Source organism: Suncus etruscus, chromosome 1, assembly GCF_024139225.1.
Source record: "Suncus etruscus isolate mSunEtr1 chromosome 1, mSunEtr1.pri.cur, whole genome shotgun sequence".
NCBI classification, from domain to species: Eukaryota; Metazoa; Chordata; class Mammalia; order Eulipotyphla; family Soricidae; genus Suncus; species Suncus etruscus.
Window position 1 is genome coordinate 204352092 of NC_064848.1, and position 23203 is coordinate 204375294.

The 23203-nt window shown below is 53.9% G+C and overlaps 3 protein-coding genes across 3 annotated transcripts in view; 2 read left to right on the top strand and 1 right to left on the bottom strand.

The window, feature by feature from the left end:
* GRB2 (growth factor receptor bound protein 2) overlaps nt 1–23203 on the bottom strand; it is a 225193-nt gene that overhangs the window by 12790 nt on the left and 189200 nt on the right. The window lies entirely within an intron of this gene.
* SLC16A5 (solute carrier family 16 member 5) lies at nt 2852–10925 on the top strand. The gene is made up of 4 exons (XM_049769633.1): nt 2852–3050; nt 4883–5026; nt 6909–7718; nt 10655–10925. Exons 1-4 carry the CDS (start codon nt 2852–2854, stop codon nt 10903–10905), a joined length of 1404 nt encoding a protein of 467 aa, XP_049625590.1. The 3' UTR covers nt 10906–10925.
* On the top strand, nt 15356–21455 carry ARMC7 (armadillo repeat containing 7). The gene is made up of 3 exons (XM_049769864.1): nt 15356–15556; nt 15650–15793; nt 21035–21455. Exons 1-3 carry the CDS (start codon nt 15466–15468, stop codon nt 21394–21396), a joined length of 597 nt encoding a protein of 198 aa, XP_049625821.1. The 5' UTR covers nt 15356–15465; the 3' UTR covers nt 21397–21455.

Sequence of the window (23203 nt, forward strand, 5' to 3'; positions counted from 1 at the left end):
CTCTCCCCATGGGAAGAGAGGGTGCAGGCAGCCAGGGCTCCCTGATCTCTACCTGACAGCATCAGCTCACCCTAGCTTGTAAGGACCAGATAAGGGTTTTGGAGAACTGGAACCTCGACGCTGCCCACCAAGCCAGCCTTGAGCCCCTGGCACTGGGTCAAATGCCACTGAGGGCTGTGGGACCCTGGGGGTTAAAGTTGGCAGCATACAGTGGAAAGCGGCCCTTCTCAGGAAGTGAGGGTGCTGGGTTCCCAGCCGCCTCTCCCTCCTCTGCCCCCACCAAAGGTGCACCCCGGCAGGCAGCGCAGACTCTCAGGCTTCCGGTAGGGTGAAGTGGAGACCACTTCCCGCTGGGCCGGCCAGCCGGAGACAGAACCAGCCCAGCCTGACTTGTACTCTACCCACCCACCCCGCCCTGCCCTTCTGGAATGGACTTGAGTGCCAGGAAGCTGGGGCTACCGTGGTCCTGGGCCTGCCTGCCCCCCACCTTCCAGGGAGCACAGGTGGGTCCCTGTCCCTGGGTCTTGAGCAATGACTAAGGCTGGCTGAGTGGGGAGGGGGGTGCCGGAACTGGTCTCTACTTGGGAGTGTGAGAAAAGGGGGGGCCCCAGTGGCGGTGGGAGAGAAATAGATGGGGGGTTTAGACCAGGGTGGGGTCACTTCTCTTCAGACTCCCTAGCTCTGCACTCACGACCCTAAAGGATGCTGGGAATCGAACCCCAGTTGGCCACGTGCAAAACGCTGTGCTATGGCTCCAGCCTCTCTGTGATGGATTTTGGACCACCCTGCAGCAAGTGGCTGAGGAGGGTCCCACCAGCTGGAAGAGGGGCTGGGGGACACCCAGACTTTGAAGCAGGAGTATGCTGGGATATTGGGGACCAGTGGGGGCTACAGAAAGAGCTGAGGTGCTTCCTGGCTACTAACCAGCCATCAGGGCTGCCTGGAGGCAGGAGAGATCAGAGGTGCCAGCCGGAGCAGAGTGTTCTGGGGGGAAGGTCGATTGGGTCCCTAGAGCCAGAGGATCTCTCTAGGGACCACAGGACAAGCCAGGAGGCTGCAGGGCTGGGTGGGGCCCCAGTATCTGCCTTGGGATCTCCCCACCTCCCCACAGGGTCTAGCGGTGAAGGCCGGGCAGGGACAGTGGAGCACTTTGGGGTCAGGTCGTCTGGGCCTTTCAACACTCCTGGGGGGACCTGCATCAAGAAGGGCCCAGCTTGGACTGCAGGTGCCCAGTGTGGAGGTCTGTGAGTCTGGAGCTAAGCTAGCAAGATGGGGTCGTGAGGGAGGGCAGGGTCTTGCTAAAGTCCATGTGATATGTGGGAGTCCATGTGATACTGGGCCTCAGATCTCTTTGTCTCTGTCTGTCTGTCTGTCTGTCTGTCTGTCTGTCTCTCTCTCTCTCTCTCACACACACACACACACACACACACACACACACACACACACACACACACACAGATATTGGGCTCCAGGTCTCTCTGTTTCTATTTCTCTCTGCCTCTGTCTGTCTGTCTGTCTGTCTGTCTGTCTCTCTCTGTGTCTCTCATACACACATATATACACAGATACTGGGCTCCCTCTGTCTCTGTCTGTCTGTCTCTCCCTCCCCCCTCCATACACACACTCTCAGTCCAAGGCTGCCATCACCTCGTGCTCCCTAGATTGGAGCCAGAAGGTTGGAGCCCACTGAGGAGGCATTTGGTGAAGCTTTCAGGATGGGGGGGGGCGGGGTTGGAGGTGGGGGGCGCTGTGGGGTGGGGAGAAGATAAGGGGTGCCTAGCTGGAAGAGCAGGTTTCCATCCTTTCCTGAGATCTTCCCAGGTCTCCGGGTCTGTACTATGGAAGGCAGCGGGGCTCCCCAGAACTCTCAGGCTCGGGACCTATCTGGGCTACCCCTCCTCTGCCCTGCAGCTACCTGGGGCCCTGGGTGGGGTATAGTGAGGCTGAGGGGCTATAGGGGGGCTCAGAGAGTAGCTCAGGGCTAAGCTTCGGTCCCAGGTCCCAGTTCGGCAGCCTTTGTAATGGGAGTAGCCGGGACTGAGCCAGGACGGATCTCTGACCTTCTCTGTCTCTGTGAGTCTCTGCTATGCCCTGGGGTTGCCTGTTGGGGTCTCAGAGGGGGGCCCATCTGCATGTATGTCTGGGGCAAGAGAGAAAAAATCTCACAGGGGTGGGGAAGGTGGGGTGCGGTGGGTCACTCACCATGCACCTGCCCGTTGGAATCCACCTCTGGAATGTGGGTCCCCTCAGGAGCAGCCATATGAGGGGGCAGTGCCGAGGAACTGGAGGTGCGACCTTCTCCTTGAACAAGGCTTCTTGCTGCCCTTGGGGTGCTACTGTGCATGCTCGGGCCCCACCCAGCCTTCCCGACAGCACTGACCGTGAACTTTGCTGCTCCTGAGCGTTGCACAAAAGGCTTGAACGTTTGAGCTGGTCTGGCAGCGTATGCCAGGGAGAGTCGCTTAGGGGTTGCTAGAGGTGGGCTTCGGGTGCTTCTTGGAGCCAGCCAGCCCAGTAGGGTATCCTCCTGGGAAATAACCTCCAACCTTATCCCCCATCACTCACCTGCCTGTCCCTCCCAACCCTCCTGCCCAGCTGGCTTTAAGAAGTGGGTGAAAGGAGGTCCAGAGGGCCTATGTGTGTGTGTGGGCCTCGGGCCGCCTGCCAGGAGGCGGTGCTCCTGAGTACTACCTGCCTGGCATTGGCACGAAGGGGCGGGAGAGTTTCTGCCACCAGGGAAGGAGGCAGGTGGACTGGGAGAAGGTGCCACCCTGCTGGCCTCACACTCCGCCCCATCTCTTCACTCTGCAGGTGGCCTGGGCGGTGGAGGCTGCAGGGCAGAGACTGGAGGATGTCTAGGGCCCCGGAGCACGCGGAGGGTGGCTGGGCCTGGGTCGTGCTGCTGGCAGCGACGGTGGCTCAGGCTCTGACCCTGGGGTTCCCCACCTGCATCGGCATCTTCTTCACCGACCTGCAGCAAGAGTTCCAGGCCACCAACAGCGAGACCTCATGGTTCCCGTCCATCCTGACAGCGATGCTGCACGCGGGCGGTGAGGGACCCCAGCAGGCGCCTCATTCCAGCACAGGCTGGGGAGGCCCTCACAGGGCTGGGGGACAGATGCTGTGCATGTCACCCCAATCCCGGGAGGGTCATGGCTGAGATAAGTGAGCAGCAAAGCTGGCTGATTTCCAGTGGGGTGACCCATCTGAACCCCAGTTTTTTCCTCCATAGGAGAGGGGACACCCAGCACCCTGTCTGGCCCCCTGCAGGACTCATGGGGGAATGTTAGGGGACCCACAGGGAAATGGTGCGGCTCTGGGTGGTTTGTGGCTTAGAGACCCCCAAAGGGGGCTGGAGGAAATGCCAGGAAGAAAAGGGGATCCCAGCTCCTAAATCAGCATGGGGATCCATGGGGCTCCCTCCTAGACCCTGGGTAGGGTGGAGGGCTAGGGGTTGCCCCAAGTATCTCTGCCACAGCCTTGGGCTCAGGATCCTCTCTCAGGGTCAGCCTCCAGGGGATCCCCCAGAGATGTTGGCTTGTCACAGTGTCCTGTCACTCCCTTCACCTGGTTGTGCTGCTGCCTGCTTGTCTGTCATTCAGGGGAAGACCCTGAGTTAGAGCGCCCACTGCTGGGAGCCCAAAATTGTTTGGGAGGGCTAGACCATGAGGGCAGAGAAAGGGTTGGAGCAGGGACTGGGAGCTGACACCCCAAGTCACCCCGACTTTAGATTCATTGTTCCAACCAGGCATAGCAACTCTCTGTCTTTCTCTTTCTCTGTCTCTCTCTGTCTCTGTCTGTCTGTCTGTCTGTCTGTCTCACACACACACACTGACAGCCGCTTCTTTCTCAGGGAAAGTAAAACTGTTTAATTTGGGGGTATCATGGTACCCTACTTTCTGGGGTTTTGAGATGGGACTGGGAGGTGGGGCAATCCAGGGGGAGATCAAACTCACAGCCTTAGCCACCTGACCCCTCAGTCACATCTAGGCTCCTACAGCTAAGAGATGATGAGGGAGGGGAGCAGGTTTTGGGGTTCCCCCAGCTCCCAGCAGGTCCCCAGAGGCAGGGCCACCCTCCTGGTACCCTGCCACCTGGCCCTCCACCTCCATGCCTCGTTCAGTGACTAAGGACTTTTCCCAATGTCACCTTGCCTCAGTTGGGGTAAGGTGTGTCAGTAGGGGAGCCCTGTGAGTCAGAGGTCACATCCACTCAGAGTCCAAGCCATGCCATCCCCTACGACGGCTGGCACCCCATGTTCCCTCTGTGCCCTCACATCCTGGACCACTCTGGGGGAGAGCCAGTTCCTATGCAATGGGGCTGGGCCTCAGGGATGGGAGTATGAGGGGGCCCTTGAGAGTCCTCCAGGTTCATTTCTGCTCTGTCCAGGCTGCGTGTGAGTTGGGGAGTAGGGGCCTCCCCATCAGGAACCCTAGCACTGGGTGGAAGCTGGAGTGATGGGGAGGGAGGTGGGCCCCACCTCACTTCTTGAACAGCAAGCACCTCTGAAGCCAGATTCGAATGCCAGGGGGAACCTATGGGAAGAAGAGGTACATCTTGTTCTTTTTCATTTGTTTTTGGGCCGCACCCAGCTGGGCCGCACTCCTAGGAGGCTGGGGTTACTGAGGACAGAATCCCGGTTGGCTACATGCAAGACAACCACTGCACCCACCCACTATGCTACCACTTGGTTTGGGGCCACACCCAGCAGTGCTCAGGGATCATTCCTGATGAACCCAGGGGACCATATAGTATGCTGGGGATCGAACCCGGGACAGCCACATGCAAGGCAGATGCTCCAACTTCCTGGCCAGGACTCTCTGGGCCCCCTCTTGCTCCTCCCACTGCCCTACTCACCCCTCCTCCTCCTTGTCCTCTCCAGGTCCCCTCTGCAGCATCCTAGTGGGACGCTTTGGCTGCCGAGTGACCATGACCGTGGGCGGCGTGCTAGCCTGCCTGGGTATGGTGGGCAGCTCCTTCTGCAGGAGCCTCTGGGGGCTCTACCTCACGGCTGGCTTCATCACAGGTGCTCGCACTTCCTCTGGAAGCATTTCGGGTGCAGGGGAATGGGGGTGAGCCACATCCTGTCCCCCTGGGGCCGAAACAATCAACAGCCAGCATAGCATGGCTGGACATGAACCCCAGGACCCATAGCTTCCTGAGAGAGGGCCGAGGAGGATTAGAGGTGTAGGAGACCCCTGGTGGAAGGGCAAGGGGGGGAGGGAAGGGGAATTTTTCCTGCCAGGGTGCCCAGGGCACAGAACCAAGATGACTGTGAGGCTACGGAAGAAGCTTCTAGAAGAAGCAAGCAGCCTATCCAGAGCCCAGAAGGGTAGAGAAGCACAGTGGTAAGGGTGGGGTGTGGATTGGATTCATGGAGGATTTTTTGGTTTTTGTTTTTGGGCCACATCTGTCAGTGCTCAGGGCTTACTCCTGGCTCTACACTTAGGGATCACTCTTTGTTTAGTTTAGTTTAGTTTTGTTTTGGTCATACCCAGCAATGCCTAAGGGTTATTTCTGGACCTGCAGCCAGAAATTGCTCCTGGCAGGCTCGAGGGACCCTATAGAATGCTGGGGATCAAACCTGGGTCCACCTTGGTGCAAGGCAAATGCCTTCCCTGCTATCTGTTGCTCTAGCCTGTCTGGTTATGAAGTTTTTGTTTTGTTTTGTTTTGTTTTGTTTTTGGGTCACACCCAGGAATACTGGCTCCATGCTCAGGAATCGCTCCTGGCAGGCTCGGAGGACCATATGGGACGCTGGGATTCAAACCAATGACCTTCTGCATGAAAGGCAAACGCCTAACCTCCATGCTATCTCTCTGGTCCTAGAAGGTTTTTTTTTGGTTTTTGGTTTTTGGTTTTTGGGCCACACCCGGTAACGCTCAGGGGTTACTCCTGGCTATGTGCTCAGAAGTTGCTCCTGGCTTGGGGGACCATATGGGACACCGGGGGATCGAACTGCGGTCCGTCCAAGGCTAGCTCAGGCAAGGCAGGCACCTTACCTTTAGCGCCACCGCCCGGCCCCTGGTCCTAGAAGTTTTTCTTTTCTTTTCTTTTCTTTTTTGTTTTTTTTGGGTCACACCCGGCTGTGCTCAGGAGTTACTCCTGGCAGGCACGGGGGACCATATGGGACACCGGGATTCGAACCAACTACCTTTGGTCCTGGATTGGCTGCTTGAAAGGCAAACACCGCTGTGCTATCTCTCCGGCCCCCCCTTTTTTTTTGTTATGAAGTTTTTATTCTTTTTTGGGGGGGCACGCTCAGTGACACTCAGGGGTTACTCCTGGCTCTGCGCTCAGAAATCACTCCTGGCTTGAGGGACCATATGGGATGCCGGGGGATCAAACTGCGGTTTGTCCTGGGTCAGGCTATGCGCCATTACTTCGACCTTGAAATTTTTATTCTTTTAACTTTTTTTGTAGTTGCTATTGCTTTGGGGCCACACCAGTGGTGCTCAAAGGGGTGAGCAATTTCTAAACTCAGGAATCATTCCTGGCAGGCTTGGAGGACCATATGGGATGTTGGGAATCAAACTTGGGTCAGCCCATGCAAGGCAAGCACCCTCTCCTCTGTGCTTTCACTCCAGCCATTCCTTGGTTATTTGTGTTTGGTTGTTTGGGGGCCACAACTGGCCTTGTTCAGAGTTTACTCTGGGCTCTACGCTCAGGGATCACTCCTGGCTACTTTTTGGGGGGACTGTATAGGTTGCTGGGGATGGAAACTGGCTCAGCCATGTGCAAAGTAAACTCTGACCATGGTACTGGTGGCCTTGGAAAGACAAACCTGAACCCAAGGGTCTGGATGTGGCCAGAGAGCTGAGGCCAGGAAACCTGGAATTGAGTTGGGGCCAGGGGGTGCCAGGGGAGAGTCCCCACTTTCTCCAGCCGATCCTCCTCTCCCTCTGCAGGCCTGGGCATGTGTTTTAGCTTCCAGTCGGGCATCACGGTGCTGGGCCTCTACTTCTCCCGCCGTCGGGCACTGGCCAACGCTCTGGCCTCCGTGGGCGTGTCACTGGGCATCACGCTGTGGCCGCTGCTATCTCGAAAACTCCTGGTAGACCTGGGCTGGCGGGGCACCTTCCTCATCTTCGGCGGGGTCATGCTCCACTGCTGTGTGTGTGGGGCCATCCTGAGACCCGTGGCCCCAATCCAGACCCCCCAGCCACATGAAGGACCCCCACTTCCACCCAAGACCCCCAAATCCGGCTGCCTGGCAGCATGTAGCCAAGCCTTCCGGCGCCACCTGGCCTTCGACATCTTACGGAACAACTCGGGCTACCGTGTCTACACCCTGGGGGTGGTGTGGATGATTCTGGGCTTCCCGCTGCCCCAGGTCTTCCTGGTACCTTATGCCCTGCGGCACGGGGTGGACGAGCACAAGGCCGCCTTGCTCATCTCCATCGTGGGCTTCAGCAACATCTTCCTGCGGCCCCTGGCTGGGATCCTGGCCAGTCGGAGGGAGCTGGCCCATCACCGCAAGTACCTGTTCACCCTGGCCGTGTTGTTCAATGGTCTCACCAATCTGGTGTGTGCCGTCTCGGCCGACTTCAGGGTGCTGGTGGTTTTCTGCCTGGTGTACAGCGTGTCCATGAGCGGCATCGGGGCCCTCCTGTTCCAGGTGCTCATGGACCTGGTCCCCATGGACCGCTTCTCCAGCGCCCTGGGTCTCTTCACCATCCTCGAGAGTATCTCCATCCTCCTCGCCCCGCCGCTGGCTGGTGAGGCCCTGGGGACCTGGGGAGGGGCGGCTGGGAGGAGGCTAGAGAGGAGTTGGGGGAGTACTGGGGAAGGTCTCTATCCAGTCTAGCATTTGAGGGGGTGGGTCTTGGAATTTGTAATTGCTTTGGTTTTGGTTTAGAGGGGAGGGTAACAGCCAGCTTAATTTCTGGTTCTGGGATCACTCCTGTGGGATTTAGGAGACCCTTAAAGATGCTGTGTATCAGGGCCGGAGCAATAGCTTAGCGGTAAGGCGTTTGCCTTGCACGCAGCTGACCCAGGACCAACCCTGGTTTGATCCCTGGCACCCCATTTGGTTCCTGAGCCTGCCAGGAGTGATTTCTAAGCACAAAGCCAGGAGTAACCCCTGAGCACCTCTGAGTGTGGCCCAAAAACACCAAAAAAAAAAAAAAAAAAGCTGAGGATCGAACTGGGGTTAGCTGCCTGCAAACAAGGCAAACACCTGTTCCACTGTGCATTCTCTCTCTGTCTCTTTCTCTCTGTCTTTCTGTCTGTCTCTCTCTGTCTCTGTCTTTCTCTCTCTGTCTCTCATCCCTAGAATCAATCTGATTTTTTTGTTTTGTTTTGTTTGGGGGCCACACCCAGTCACGCTCAGAGGTTACTCCTGGATTTGCACTCAGAAATCACTCCTGGAAGGCTTGGGGGACCATATGGGATGCCAGGGATCGAACCCTGATCTGTCCAGGTTCCGCAGCATGTAAGGCAAATGCCCTACCACTGTGCTATCACTCCAGCCCCAATCTGATTTATTTTTTTGCCGAGGGAGATACCTAGGGGTTACTCTGGCTCTATACTCAGAAATCACTCCTGAAGGTGCTTGGGAGACCATGTGCAATTCCAGGGATTGAACCCTGGTTGGCTGCATACAAGGCATATGCCTTCCTTATTGTACTATAGTTCCAGCTTCTAGAATCTGATTTTTTTTGTGTGTTTGTTTTTGGGTCACACCCAGCATCGCTCAGGAGTTACTCCTGGCTCAATGCTCAGAAATCATTCCTAGTAGGCTCGGGGGACCATATGGGATGCCAGGATTTGAACCTGGTAGGGCAAACGCCCTACCCCATACCATCTCTCGAGCCCCTAGAATCTGATTTCTTTTTCAGGGAGGGACCATGCCTGGTAATGCTCAGGAGTTACTCCTGACTCTGTGCTCAGGAATCACTCCTGGTGGTGCTTGGGATACCATCTGGGGTGACAGGGATTGAACCCGGGTTGGTTGTGTGCAAAGCAAACACCTTCCCCATTGGACTTTGGTTCCAGCCCCTGGAATCTGATTTTTCTTTCTTTTTTTTTTTTTTTTTTGGTTTTTGGGCCACACCCTGTGACGCTCAGGGGTTACTCCTGGCTATGTGCTCAGAAGTTGCTCTGGCTTCTTGGGGGACCATATGGGACGCCAGGGGATCGAACCGAGGTCCGTCCTAGGCTAGCGCAGGCAAGGCAGGCACCTTACCTCCAGCGCCACCGCCCGGCCCTGGAATCTGATTTTTCTTCTGCATCCTCAGCGACCACAAAGAGTGAGATAGTTCTCAGCGTGAAAAATCTGTGGGTTGATACTGGTCCACAAACTTCTTCTAGCTTCTAGAAAACCACCTCGTGAGGCAGAGGCTGATATCGCTCAGACATGAATCGTTCTAGATAGGGATTTGGGGAGCAGAGAAATAGCTGACAGGACAGAGTTTAAGCTTTGTACTTGGGACACTTGGGATTGGTCCCCCAAACACCACCAGGAGAGGCCTCAGAGCCAAGAGCCTGGAGTATCCTCTGAGCTCTGCTGGGTGTGACCCAAAACCAAAAAAAAAAAAAACAAAAACAAAAAATTGAGGCCGGAGAGATAGCATGGAGGTAAGGCGTTTGCCTTTCATGCAGGAGGTCATTGGTTCGAATCCTGGCGCCCCATATGGTCCCCCGTGCCTGCCAGGAGCAATTTCTGAGCCTGGAGCCAGGAATAACCCCTGAGCACTGCCGGATGTGACCCAAAAACCACACACACACAAAAAAAATTGACTCTAGAAGCTGAAACTATAGTACAATGAGGAAGGCATTTGCCTTGTATGCAGCCAACCAGTTCAATTCCTGGCATTGCACATGGTCTCCTAAGCACCTTCAGGAGTGATTGAGTGATTCCTTTTGTTTTTTTGTTTTTTGGGGCTACACCCGTTTGATGCTCAGGGGTTACTCCTGGCTAAGTGCTCAGAAATTGCCCCTGGCTTGGGGGGACCATGTGGGATGCCAGGGGATAGAACCACGGTCCTTCCTTGGCTAGCGCTTGCAAGGCAGACACCTTAACTCTAGCGCCACCTTGCCAGCCAGGAGTGATTCCTGAGTGTAGAGCTCAGAGTAACCCCTGTGCATCACTAGGTATCTCCCTCACCAAAAAAATAAATCAGACAAGCCCCCAGACAAAGGAAATGGAGTCCCTTAGGGAGGGACTGAATGATGGGTGGTTTCAGAGAAGGGGAGGTGGGTGGCACCCTTGGGTGGTGGTGAGGAGGGGTCCCATCCCAGCACAGTTTTGAGCAGTGACCGTAGACACTGGAAGAGCCTGAAGGGGTGCTGAATTTCTAGTTTGCCAGGGAATTATTTCAGCCAAGAAGTGAGGTGTGGGCTGGAGTGACAGCACAGCAGGAAGGGCTCTTGCTTCCTATATGGTCAACTCAGCTTCAATACCCAGCATCCCATGGGGGTCCCCTGAGCCTGCCAGGAGTGACCCCTGAGTGCAGAGCCAGAAATAAACCCTAAGCACTGCCAGATGTGGCCCAAAAACAAACAAAAAGAAGAAGGGGGGTATCCTGGGGGAGGCCTGTATTTCCTCTCCTTTCAGCCCAGAGATGCCTCAGCTAAGCAGAATTCAATAGGGGTTGGGGTGTGTGGCCAGGGAACCCCTCAGCTGGGGTCTGACATGTTCTGTATCCCCCAGGATTCTTCCTCGACATCACTGACAACAACTTCAGCTACGTTTTCTGCATGTCCAGCTTCTTCCTCATCTCAGGGGCGCTCTTCATGGGGGGTGGCTTCTGTGCCCTGCAGAAAAAGGAGCGGCAGGGCCAACGGGCAGAGGCCGACGGGGCCCTGCCCGTGGCTCCCCCAGAGCAGAAACTCATCCCAGAGGACAGCAACAGTGCCAAGAAACAGCCAAACCTAGAGGTCATGTATGTGACCAGCGTCTGAGCCAGGAGTTCTAGGTGGTCACTGCCATGGCCTGGGATAAGCAGCTGCTTGGCAGGGGCTGGGCGCAAGGGCTGCCCTGGCTCCTTGGAAGTAACTGATGGCTTGGACCTTGGAGGCCAGTGGTCGAAGAGGACTTGGGGGTCCCTGCAAGGGATACAGTCCAGGAACAAGTCTCCTTGGCACAGAATTCCCAGAAGGTCAGAGCCCTGTTTGGGGCTCACCATGCTGGGCCTTCCTATTCACTTCTTTATTTTCCTCACTCCCCACTTCTCAAGTAGCCCGACTTTGCTTTTGCTGTCCATCTGGGGCTGAAGAAGCACCCCTGTGTGCCAGAACGACTGACTTGGGTTCTATCCTCGGCATCCCCTAGGATCCCCAGAGTACCATCATGAGTGATCCCTGAGTGCAGTGCAAGAAGGAAGCCCTGAGTGCAAAGACAGAAAAAAAAAAAAGGGGGGGGGGAGAGAGAAAACAGGCCAGCTGCAAGGACACTCAGGCCCGGAGGAGGTGACGCTGAGACAGAGCATTGGGTGGGGTCCCCGCACCCAATTGTGGGGAGCCCCTGGCAGGGATCCCAGGAGCAGGGCAGCCTGAGGAAATTCCTGCCTAGCATTGCCTGAATCTCAGCCAGCAACTGGAGGGGTGATGAGTAGGAGGTGGGGAGGCAAAAAGGGGGGCCTCAGAATTGGCTGCAGGAAGTGAGGAGTCTCCCCTAGTCTCCGATTGTTTAGGAAATCACACACACCCTTCTCTAGCTAGGAAGTTACAATTTCCCCCACTCCCTTTTTAATTTAATTTAATTTTATATATATTTTTTGCTCTTGCCCTTTCTTGATGCTATCGCCTGGAGACCGGCCTTCTATAGCTCAGACCTGCCCCAGCAGGGTCCCTAGGAGGGATAAAAGAAAACAGAGTCTGTTTGAATTAGACACAGAGGCAGGGAGAGCGCTGCAGGAGGAGCTGGAATCCTCTGCCCTTCGCTTTCAGTGCTCCTGACTCAGCAGGGTCCGCTCCGCTCTGGACTCGGTTTGGTGGGTTGGATTCAGCCAGGCTCCAACAAGAAAAAACCTTTTTGGGAGATTCAATTTTATTTTTATGACCTGCAGGCAATTCCCCTGCCAGGGCAAATGACGCACCTTGGGCCTAGGTGCTGCCCCCGAGAGTGCCCCCTTCTGCCCAGAGAAGGTAGGGCAGGAAAATTGATGTTGGGTTCAGCCACAATTTATTGCCGCATTCTGTGAGACTGTGGGTCACCCTCCCTAATTGCTATTTTAAGAAGGGACAGGCGCTGGTGCAAAACACTGAAGCACAGATTTTGCGACCTGTCTCCCCAGGACCACAGAGTCCCCTGGGTACTGCTGGGAGTAGACCCTGAGCACTGGATATAGTCCAAAAAAGAAACAGGGTGGAGAGTTGGGGAGATGGTTTAAAAGGCTGAAATGCATGGTGTAAGGTGCAAATTCAATTCCTAGCTCCACAGTGCAGCACCGGGTGTGGCCCTTGAACTGCAGGGCATTGCTTGGGAGGCTAAACAGACATAAAGGAAGATGCTTCCAGTTTTAAGGTCTGAAGCTAAAGACCTTTCTTGCCTTCTGGAACTTGGATAAATCTTACCTGTTGCCTCTTTTTGTTTGTCTGTTTGTTTTGTTTTTAGGCCACACCCCACTGCTCTCAGGGCTTCTCCTGGTGGTGCTCGGAGTACCATAGGGGGTGACAGATCGCAAGAGCCTTACCCGCTGTATTAAATATTCCTGGCCTCTCTTAGTTGCTGGGCACAGGAGAAAGTTTTATTTATTTTAGATGTTTATTTGTTGTTGGGGCCACTAGGCTTTGAAGCCCTGGCAGAAGTCCACTTGCTGAAAACAATTCTTTTTGGCCACACCTGGCAGAACTCAGAAGACCTCCTGCAGCCTTCCTTTCTCCTTGAGGACGTTTAAGTTAAGACATACGTGAACATCCGGCACAAAGCCAACTGGTGGCAATTAGGCAATTATCTCTGGGCAGAATTCCTTGAATAAAATTTTCAAGAACTCTTGCAAGATCTACTGGGTTCCAGGGATGGGCTAGAGGAGGCAACTCTAATTGCAGTCTTTTTTATTTGTTTTTTGTTTGTTTGTTTGTTTTTTGGGCCACACCCGGTGACGCTCAGGGGTTACTCCTGGCTATGCGCTCGCCGGGGGATCGGACCGCGGTTCGTCCTAGGCTAGCGCACTGGCAAGGCAGACACCTTACCTCTAGCGCCACCGTGCATCTGCCCATCGCAGTCTTTTTTGTTGGTTTGGTTTTTTGGGCCACACCTGGTGATGCTCAGAGATTACTCCTGGATTTATACTCAGGAATTACTCCTGGCGGGGATCAGGAGGACCCTATGGGATGCCAGGGATCAAACCCAAGTCCACCATATGCTAGGCAATGCCCTCCCTGCTGTACTGTGACTCCAGCCCATGGTTGCTGATTTTTTTTGGGGGGGCCCACCCGGCGATGCTCAGGGGTTACTCCTGCTGTCTGCTCAGAAATAGCTCCTGGCAGGCACGGGGGACCATATGGGACACCGGGATTTGAACCAACCACCTTTGGTCCTGGATCGGCTGCTTGCAAGGCAAACACCGCTGTGCTATCTCTCCGGGCCCAGTTGCTGATTTCTTGATGTAAATCTGAATTTACGGACTTCTTCTCCCAGATGGTTTAGCAGATTCTAGAACTCTCAGTGGGCTAATTTCCTCTGCATCCAACTGCCTAACTACTGCTTCAGAGGATGTTTTACAGAGGCCACAGTGGACCTCAGCTTTGGACAGAGGCCACGAGTGGTTGGGGTGTGGCTGTCCTCAAATCAGGCCCATGCCAAGGACACGTGTTGTGGCCTGTGAGCTCACAGTCCAACCCTGCCACTGCAATCACTGCATCACTGCATCACATTATCCTATTCTCCTGCACTGTTGCAATACTGCCCTTGATGGGGTTGACTGATGGAGGGATAGAGGATGAGGCCTTTCTCCTCCAGCTTGGACCACACGTCTGTTACCCTGTTCAGCCGGCAGTTCTCAGGTGAATGCAGTGGGAAGAAAGCTAACAGGCAGTCAGGCTTCTGAAAAAAACAAAACAAAACAAAACTAAAAAACAGCTTTTAGGGGCCGGGCGGTGGCACTAGAGGTAAGGTGCCTGCCTTGCCTGCGCTAACCTTGGATGGACCGCGGTTCAATCCCCCGGTGTCCCATATGGTCCCCCAGGCCAGGAGCAACTTCTGAGCACATAGCCTGGAGTAACCCCTGAGCGTCAAACGGGTGTGGCCCAAAAACCAAAAAAAAAAAAAAAAAACAGCTTTTATTCCGTGGAAGAGGCTGAAGCCAAAAGTCCACAAAATCAGCCCCAGGAAAAAAGCCCTCGCCTTCCACAGACACTTGCTTTTATACCCCAGAATCAGGTACCACCCAATGGTGGGAGCAGAATCAGGTACCACCCTAGGGTGGCAGCAGAATGCCAGGTCACACCCTAGGGTAGGGCACAATCAGGGTAGGGTCAGTAACATAATAATCCCATTGAAATGTTTACATACACAACACTACACAATCAGGGTGTGGTAGCCCCTCCATATGCCCTGTTGCTAAGTCCAGCAGTTTCACTGACGTTTCTGACCTTAGAAAACTTCCCAGTTCCTGAGGTTCCTGGCCATAGGAACTCAGACCCTCAGCTTTCTGGAAAGTGATGTCAAAAGAGTGGGAGCAGGAGCTGAGGAGATGGTGCAGCAGGTAGGGCAACTGCCTTGCACATGACTGACCCAGGTTTGATCCTCAGCATCCCATCAAGTCCCCTAAGCATTGCAGAATGTGGCCCCCAAAGAAAAAAAGAAGTAGGGTCGGAGTGATAGCACAGCTGGCATGGTCCTGTTTGCCTTGCATGCAGCAGGCCCAGGCTCAATCTCCGGCATCCCATATATAGTCTCCTGAGCACTGTTAGGATTGATCCCTGAGCACAGAGCCAGGAGTAACCCCTGAGCACCACCCACCAGGTGTGGCCTTAAAATAAACAAGCAACAAAAATAAACAAAAAAATAAAGTAGGGAGTAGGGTGCACTTAGTAATGTCCCCCCAAAAAGTATAGACCCCAAAGAAACAAAAGTAGGAGATTGGATGCACTCAGGACTTGCTCCTAGTGGAGCTGGGGATCGAACCCGGGGCTGCTCGAGCAAGGTGAGGGCCCGCCCCGCAGTCCTATAGCTCCACCCTCTCCTTTCTAAGCATCCCAAGAGCCTAACGGCCGGAGCCTGGCTGCGCACGCGCGCCGAGCTCACCGTCGGGACCGCCCTTTCCGCCTGAGGGGCGGGACTTCCGCTGGGATCCCAGAATCGAATGTCAATTGCAGTCCCGGGACTCGGCTCCTTTCTGCTCAATGCAGCCTCAGTTCCTGGCACCGTTGCTGCAGGCGCCCCAACAGCTGGGACGGGTCCCCCCCACATCGCAGTGATTTCTGGGAAGTTCTGCAGAACTGGGCCTAGGGCTTCTTTTCCCACCAACTCCTCCCGCCTCTGCACGTTCTGCCCTGAGCCCTCGGCTGACCCCTATCATGGCCCAGAAGATGAAGGTTGACCCCCACATCGGGCGCCTGGGCTACCTGCAGGCCCTGGTCACCGAGTTCCAGGAGACGCAGAGCCAAGGTGAGCCCCGGGGGTCGAGGGCTTGGGGGGTGCAACGGTCTTGCAGGGATTGCAACCCCAAGACCTGACTCCAGGTTCGCTTTCCCGCTGCAGACGCCAAGGAGCAGGTGCTGGCCAACCTCGCCAACTTCGCCTATGACCCCAACAACTACCCCTACCTGAGGCAGCTGCAGGTCCTGGATTTATTCCTCGATTCGCTGTCAGAAGACAACGAGAACGTGGTGGAATTTGCACTGGGTAAGGAGAGGCTCGCCTGCACACACACACACACAGTCCATACACACACACACACACACACACACACACACACACACACACACACACACACACACACACACAGAGTCCATCCAGTTAGATGGTTCTTGAGCACGAAGGGAAGCTAAGTGTTGGCCTGCAGGGGCCGAGAGAGAGAGAGAGAGAGAGAGAGAGAGAGAGAGAGGGGGGGGGGGGAGGGAGAGGGAGAGGGAGAGGGAGAGGGAGAGGGAGAGGGAGAGGGAGGGGAGGGGAGGAGAGGAGAGGAGAGGAGAGGAGAGGAGAGGAGAGGAGAGGAGAGGAGAGGAGAGGAGAGGAGAGGAGAGGAGAGGAGAGGAGAGGAGAGGAGAGGAGAGAAGAAGAAGGGAGGACTCTTGCCTTGCATACTGCTTTGATATCTGACATCCTGTATGGTCCCTCAAGCCCGCCAGTACAGAGCCAGGAGTAACCCCTGAGCATGACTGAGTCTGGATCCCAAACAAACAGGAATTGAGCTTGGCCAGAGCTGGATTCTGGGGCCAGAGATCAAGTCCTTCTCCACTTTTTTCTCTTTTTTTTTTTTTTGGCTTTTTTGGTCACAGCCGTGCTCAGAGGTTACTCCTGGCTCTGTGCTCAGAAATTGCTCCTGGCAGTCACAGGGGACCATATGAGATGCTGGGATTCAAACCACCGTTCCATCCTGGATTGGCTGCTTACAAGGCAAACACCCTACCACTGTTCTATCTCTCCAGCCCCATTTCCTTCCTCTTAATTCTGGGTGTCGGATGACCTCTTCTGATGGGCAAGGGATGAGACCCAGAGTTGGATTTCTGGCACCCCCAGCACTACTTGGATGTGCTCCCCATCTCCTCCTCCATGTATCCATGGAGACTAGATATAAAGCTAGGATCTTAGTGAAAGAATTCATAGTTTGATGGAGAGATAGTACAGTAGGAGGTAAGGTACATGCTTTGCATGCGACCAATCCAGGTTCAAATGCCCAGCACCACCTATGGTTCCCCTCTCAGCATTGCCAGGGGTCCCTGCAGAGCACAGAGCCAGGAAGAGTCCCGGAGCACCATGGGCTGTGGCCCCCACACAAGCAGAATCCAGAACTGGTGCCTCATTGAAAAAAACCCTGGTAGGTTAAAGCCAGAGCAATAGCACAGCAGTAGGACTTGCTTTGCACGTGACCGACCTAGGACAGACCCAAGTTCAGCCCCTGGCATCCCATATGGTCCCAGATCCTACCAGGAGCAGTTTCTGAGTGCAGACAGAGCTAGAAATAACAAGCCCTGTAGCACCGCTGTGGTTGGCCTAAAAACCAACCGATCAACCAAAAAAATCATGGTAACATTTGGTATTACTTCTGAGCTGTTTGTCCAAAGCATTGTTGATTTCTCCTAGGTACCATGAGAAAATATAAAGGAACCAGGAGAGGGGCCAGAAGGATAGCATGATGGGTATAGTGTTTGCTGAACCCGGCTGACCCAGGTTCAATCCCTAGCATTCCATAGGGTCCACTCCCACAGCCTGCCAGGAGTGATTTCTGAGAGCCGAGCCAGGAGTAAGCCCTGAGTGCCTCCAATCATGGCCCCAAAACCAAATATATCAGTAAGTAAAGGAACGAGGAAAGAATCCTTACCTGCCTAGAACACTAGTTCAATCTTCGACCACCACAGAGTAGCAGGGTAAAACTGGGTCTTTCCTGTGCATTGTTTCCTGCACTGCTCCTGATTGCCACCAGATGGCAGTGGAACACCAATAACCATCAGTAACATGGGGCTGTTTTTCTTTTCAGCTTTATTTTAAGGGGTGGGGCTATACCTGGAGGTGCTCCCAGGCAACTCCTGGCTTCTTGCTTAGGGGGACCATATATGGTGCTTGGGATTGAACCGGGGTTGCCAACTGCCTTAGCTCCTCAATACTCTCCAGCCCTCTTTTATATCTTTTTTTTTGTTCTTATTTGAACACAATGGTTACAAGGTTGTTCATAATACATTTTATTTTGGGGATTTTTTTTTGTGGGGGGTCACATCCGACAGCGCTCAGGGGTTACTCCTGGCTCTATGCTCAGAGATCACTCCTGGCAGGCTCCGGTGACCATATGGGATGCCGGGATTCGAACCACCGTCCTTCTGCATGCAAGGCAAACACCCTACCTCCATGCTATCTCTCTGGCCCCCGGTTTTTTGTGTATTTTTTTGTTTGGTTTGGTTTTGGTTTTGGTTTTTGGGTCACACCCGGCAGCGCTCGGGTTCCTTCTGGCACTATGCTCAGAAATCGCCCCTGGCAGGCACGGGGGACCTTATGGAATGCTGGGATTTGAACCACCGTCCTTCTGCATGAAAGGCAAATGCCTTACCTCCATGCTATCTCTCTGTCCCCTGTTTTTTTGGTTTTTTAACAGATAAAGCTGTTCATCATTGAGTTGTAGTCATACCATATATAACAATCTTCACCAGTACTTCCTGCCACCAATGTCAGCAGTTTCCCTCTCACCCTCCTGATGTTCTCTTCCCTCCCACTCATCCTCCCCTGCCTGCGTTTGGGACAAGCATTTTACTTCTTTCTGTCTCTCTTCTCTTTTGACACCGTGGTTTGCACTACTGTTAAATAAAGCGGTGGCATGCATGTCCCTTTCATAGTAGACCCTTCTCTACTCTTAACTGTATTCTCTGCTCTTGTGGCAAGCTTCTTGCCATGGACTGTCCTCATTTCTATTGTCTCTAGGTATCATCCCCACACTGTCTTTTATTTTCCTTATAGCCCACAGATGAGTGAGATTATTCTATATTTATCCGTTTCCCTCTGACTCATTTCATTCAGCCCTCTGTTTTTTAATTGCCTGTTTGGAAAACAGGGTTTTTTTGCTTGTTTGTTTTTTGTTTTGGGCCACACCTGGCAATGCTCAGGGGTTACTCCTGGCTGTGCATGCAGAAATCGCTCCTGGCAGGCTCAGGGGACCCTTTGGGATGTCAAGGATTGAATCTGGGTCTGTCCCAGGTCGACTCCGTGCTGCGTGCAAGACAAATGCCCTGTTGCTGTGCTTTCATTCCGGCCCCTGGAAAGCAGTTTGGTTTTTTTGTTATTTTGGTTTTTTTTTTTTTTTTTTGGTTTTTGGGCCACACCCTGTGACGCTCAGGGGTTACTCCTGGCTATGCGCTCAGAAGTTGCTCCTGGCTTCTTGGGGGACCATATGGGACGCCGGGGGATCGAACCGAGGTCCGTCCTAGGCTAGCACAGGCAAGGCAGGCACCTTACCTCCAGCGCCACCGCCCGGCCCCTGTTATTTTGGTTTTATGCTTTTGGTTTTTTGGACCACACCTGATGCCACTCAGGGGTTAATCCTGGCTCTGCACTCAGAAATTGCTCCTGGGTCAGGGGACCACATAGGATGCTGGGAATAGAATCCGTGTCCATCCTGGGTCAGCTGCATGCAAGGCAAATGCCCTACCGCTGTGCTACCATTCCAGCCCCCAAACAATATTTTAAAAGATAGAAGACGGGGCTGGAGAGATAGCACAGCGCCCCTTGCCTGCCAGGAGCTATTTCTGAGCAGATAGCCAGGAGTAACCCCTGAGCATTGCTGGGTGTGGCCCAAAAACAAAAACAAATACAAAAAAAAAAAAAAGAAGACGACATGGGGCCATTGCAATAGCAATCAAGGAGGTCATTTCCCTTGCATGTGGCCAACCCAGGTTCAATCCCCAACATCCCACATGGTTCCCTGAGCCTACCAGGAGTAATTCCTGAGCGCAAAGCCAGGAGTAATCCCTGAACAACATCGAGTGTGACTCAAAAACAAAAAAGGAAAATGAAGAGAAAACTCAAGGTAGTTACGTTTCATACCTCAGCATTTTTATCCATGGGATAGACCCCATGCTAGTCCAAGCACATGCTCAAATGTCCACATCTGTGACATCAATAGTAACAGAGACCACTGTGGAATAGTCAACTAGACAGGTAGCCAGGAAAATTGCCATCTATAAGCAACAAGAAAAAATTATTTTTATTTAATTTTGTTTTATTTTGCATATCTGCCTCTAGGCTGACCAGACTAAGGGGAAATAGAATTGGGGGAAGATTCTTATAGATTCTGGGTGTTGTTTTCGTTGTTTTTGGTTTTGGGGCCACAGGTACCCCAAAGGGCAGGGTTACTCCAGGTTCTACACTTAAAAAAAAAAAAGAAAGAAATCACTTCTGGGGCCCGGAGAGATAGCACAGCGGCGTTTGCCTTGCAAGCAGCCGATCCAGGACCAAAGGTGGTTGGTTCGAATCCCGGTGTCCCATATGGTCCCCCGTGCCTGCCAGGAGCTATTTCTGAGCACACAGCCAGGAGTAACCCCTGAGCACTGCCAGGTGTGGCCCAAAAACCAAAAAAAAAAAAAAAAAAAATCACTTCTGGGCCCAGAGAGATAGCACAGCGGCCTTTGCCTTGCAAGCAGCCGATCCAGGACCAAAGGTGGTTGGTTCGAATCCCGGTGTCCCATATGGTCCCCGTGCCTGCCAGGAGCTATTTCTTTCTTTCTTTTCTTTTTTTTTTTTTTTTGGTTTTTGGGTCCCACCCGGCGGTGCTCAGGGGTTACTCCTGGCAGGCACGGGGGAGCATGTGGGACACCGGGATTCGAACCAACCACCTTTGGTCCTGGATTGGCTGCTTGCAAGGCAAATGCCGCTGTGGTATCTCTCCGGGTCCTGGGAGCTATTTCTGAGCAGACAGCCAGAAGTAACCCTTGAGCACCGCCGGGTGTGGCCCAAAAACCAAAAAAAAAAAAAAAAGAAAAAGAAAAAGAAGAAAGAAATCACTCCTGGCAGGCCCAGGGAATCATATGGGATGCTGGGAATCGAACCAGGGTCTGTCAGGGGTTGGCCGCATGCTGCAAGGCAAATGCCCTACTGCTGTGCTATCACTCCAGCCCTCTTACAGATTCTGGGGCCTCAGCCTGCCCTTTTGTATCTTGTTTTGGGGGGCTACACTCCACTGTGCTCAGGGTTTGCTCCTGGCTGATTCTAAGGACCCTATGTGGTACCAGAGATGGAACCCAGGTGAACCATGTGCAAGGTAAGTGCCCCATGTGCTGTACTATCTCTCTGGCCCCCAACTGGGGAAGCCTTTCTGGAAAAGTCTGGACCGTTTGTTGCTGGTTCCAGGGACAGGCAAAAAGGAAAGGGCAGGCCAGGCAGGCAGACAGGGCCCAGGGCTAATACCCTCCCCACACATACATGCCTTTTGCTCTTCTACAGGCGGCCTCTGTAACCTGTGCCCAGACAGAGCCAACAAGCAGTACATTATTCAGACAGGGGGCATCCCCCTCATCATCAACTGCCTCTCCAGCCCCAATGAAGAGACGGTATTGTCGGCTATCACCACCTTAATGGCCCTGAGCTCGCCAGGCTCTGGTGCCCCAGCTGAGCTCACCGCCCTGCCCGTGGTCCAGTGCATGCTGCGCTTCTCAATGTCGGCCAGCACGCGGCTCCGCAACCTTGCCCAGATCTTTCTGGAAGACTTCTGCTCCCCCAGCCTGGTGGCCGAGGCTCGAAGCCAGGACGCACACTCTGCCCTAGGCATCCCGCTGCCCCCAGCCGAAGGTCCCCAGCAGTCCTGAGCCAAGCTGAGCATCCACTGGGAAGCCCACACTAAGGATCCTCTCAACACCGTGGAAGAGGAAGAAATGTGGAGAGGGAAATCAAAGGTTCTCAGCCCATCCTGGGGGCATCTGGCTCCCCACTTCCGTAAGCAGCGGGTGAGCCAAGGTGGAGCAGTGTCTGGAGGAACGAGGGGGAACAAGCAGTGACCCCAAGCAGAGTAGCTCAGGGGGCCTAGCCAGAAGATGGTACTACAAGGAGGGTGTTTGCTTGCCTCGAAGAGGGCTAACCCGAGTTCAGTTCTGCACACCTCAAGTGGGCCCCCAGGCTTCTTAGCAGAGCCAGGAATAAGCCCTAAAGCACTTCAGGATGTTACCCCAAAAGAGAACAAGAAATAGGGCTGGAGCAATAACACACACAGCATGAAGGTCATTTGCTTTGCATGTGACCAACCTGGGTTCAATCCCCGGCATCTCATAGGGTCCCCAGAGCCTGCCAGGAGTAATTCCTGAGCTCAGAACCAGAAGTAACCCCTGAGCACTGCCCAGCTGGACCCGAAACAAAAATGAAACAAAAAGAGTAAGAAACAGGGGCCGGGCGGTGGCGCTAGAGGTAAGGTGCCTGCCTTGCCTGCGCTAGCCTTGGACGAACCGCGGTTCTATCCCCCGATGTCCCATATGGTCCCCCAAGCCAGGACCGACTTCTCAGCGCATAGCCAGGAATAACCCCTGAGCAGTACCAGGTGTGGCCCAAAAACCAAAAAAAAAAAAAAAAAAGAGTAAGAAACAAAGGAGTATCTCAGGGATGTTATCACCCACCTACCTACCTGTCACAGGGCTGTGCCAGCTAGTGCCTTGCTCTACAGGTGAAGATGCATTAGAATACCAGCTGCCAGACCAGAGTTTTAGTGCAGTGGGTAAGGTGTTAGCCTTGCAAGCAGCCAACCTGGGTTCAATACACCACCAGGGTTAGAAAAGGAAAAGGAATTCCCCATGGGGTGGTGTTGGAAGAACACACAATCTCATGTAAAACTAAATTCCCAGTGTAAGCACAACAGGAAGCATGCCTTGCATGCTGCTGACCCCAGCTCAATCCCTGGCATCAAATATGGTCCCCTAAGCCTGCCAGGAGTAGGCCCTAAACACTGCCCCCATAAGGGAAGAAAAGATATAGAAAAACTCTCAGCCTTCCTCCAATATCTTAGGGTTTGGTGAGTCCTTGTCCCCCGGAACTGACTCTAGAGTGAGGGGTCCAAGGAAAACTGTTCAGAGGAGGCAGATCCAGAAAACCAATAGCTAGTTGGGGGGGGGGGGTGGGGGGAGGCAGACCCCATCCCAGCTTTTGTGGGAAAATTGGGTCACAGAACAAGTGTGGGCTTAGGGAGTGATCCTGAGTCACATGTGGCACTGTACCCCCTACACCCCAGCTTGCCCTGATAAAAAAAAACTGGAAATACTGGGGCCAGAGCTATAGCACGGCAGGGAGGGCATTTGCCTTTTATGGGGCCAACCCAGGTTCAACCCCCGGCATCTCAGGGTCCCCCAAGCCTGCCAGGAGTGATTGTTGTGTGTAAAGCCTGGAGTAACAGCTAAGCACCACTGGGTGTGGTCCTCAAAAACAAACAAAAAAAAGGAAATAAAAAGTTGATATTGGGCCGGGTAGGTGGCGCTGGAGGTAAGGTGTCTGCCTTGCAAGCGCTAGCCAAGGAAGGACCTCGGTTCGATCCCCCGGCGTCCCATATGGTCCACCCAAGCCAGGGGCGATTTCTGAGCACATAGCCAGGAGTAACCCCTGAGCGTCAAACGGGTGTGGCCCAAAAACCAAAAA

Excerpts from the sequence above, each read along its gene's own strand:
- SLC16A5 (XM_049769633.1), top strand. The coding sequence starts at position 2,852 with ATGTCTAGGGCCCCGGAGCACGCGGAGGGTGGCTGGGCCTGGGTCGTG. Across the intron at positions 5,027-6,908 it reads CACGGCTGGCTTCATCACAG|GCCTGGGCATGTGTTTTAGC; the intron begins GTGCTCGCACTT and ends CTCCCTCTGCAG. Across the intron at positions 7,719-10,654 it reads CCTCGCCCCGCCGCTGGCTG|GATTCTTCCTCGACATCACT; the intron begins GTGAGGCCCTGG and ends TGTATCCCCCAG.
- ARMC7 (XM_049769864.1), top strand. The coding sequence starts at position 15,466 with ATGGCCCAGAAGATGAAGGTTGACCCCCACATCGGGCGCCTGGGCTAC. Across the intron at positions 15,557-15,649 it reads CCAGGAGACGCAGAGCCAAG|ACGCCAAGGAGCAGGTGCTG; the intron begins GTGAGCCCCGGG and ends TTCCCGCTGCAG. Across the intron at positions 15,794-21,034 it reads CGTGGTGGAATTTGCACTGG|GCGGCCTCTGTAACCTGTGC; the intron begins GTAAGGAGAGGC and ends GCTCTTCTACAG.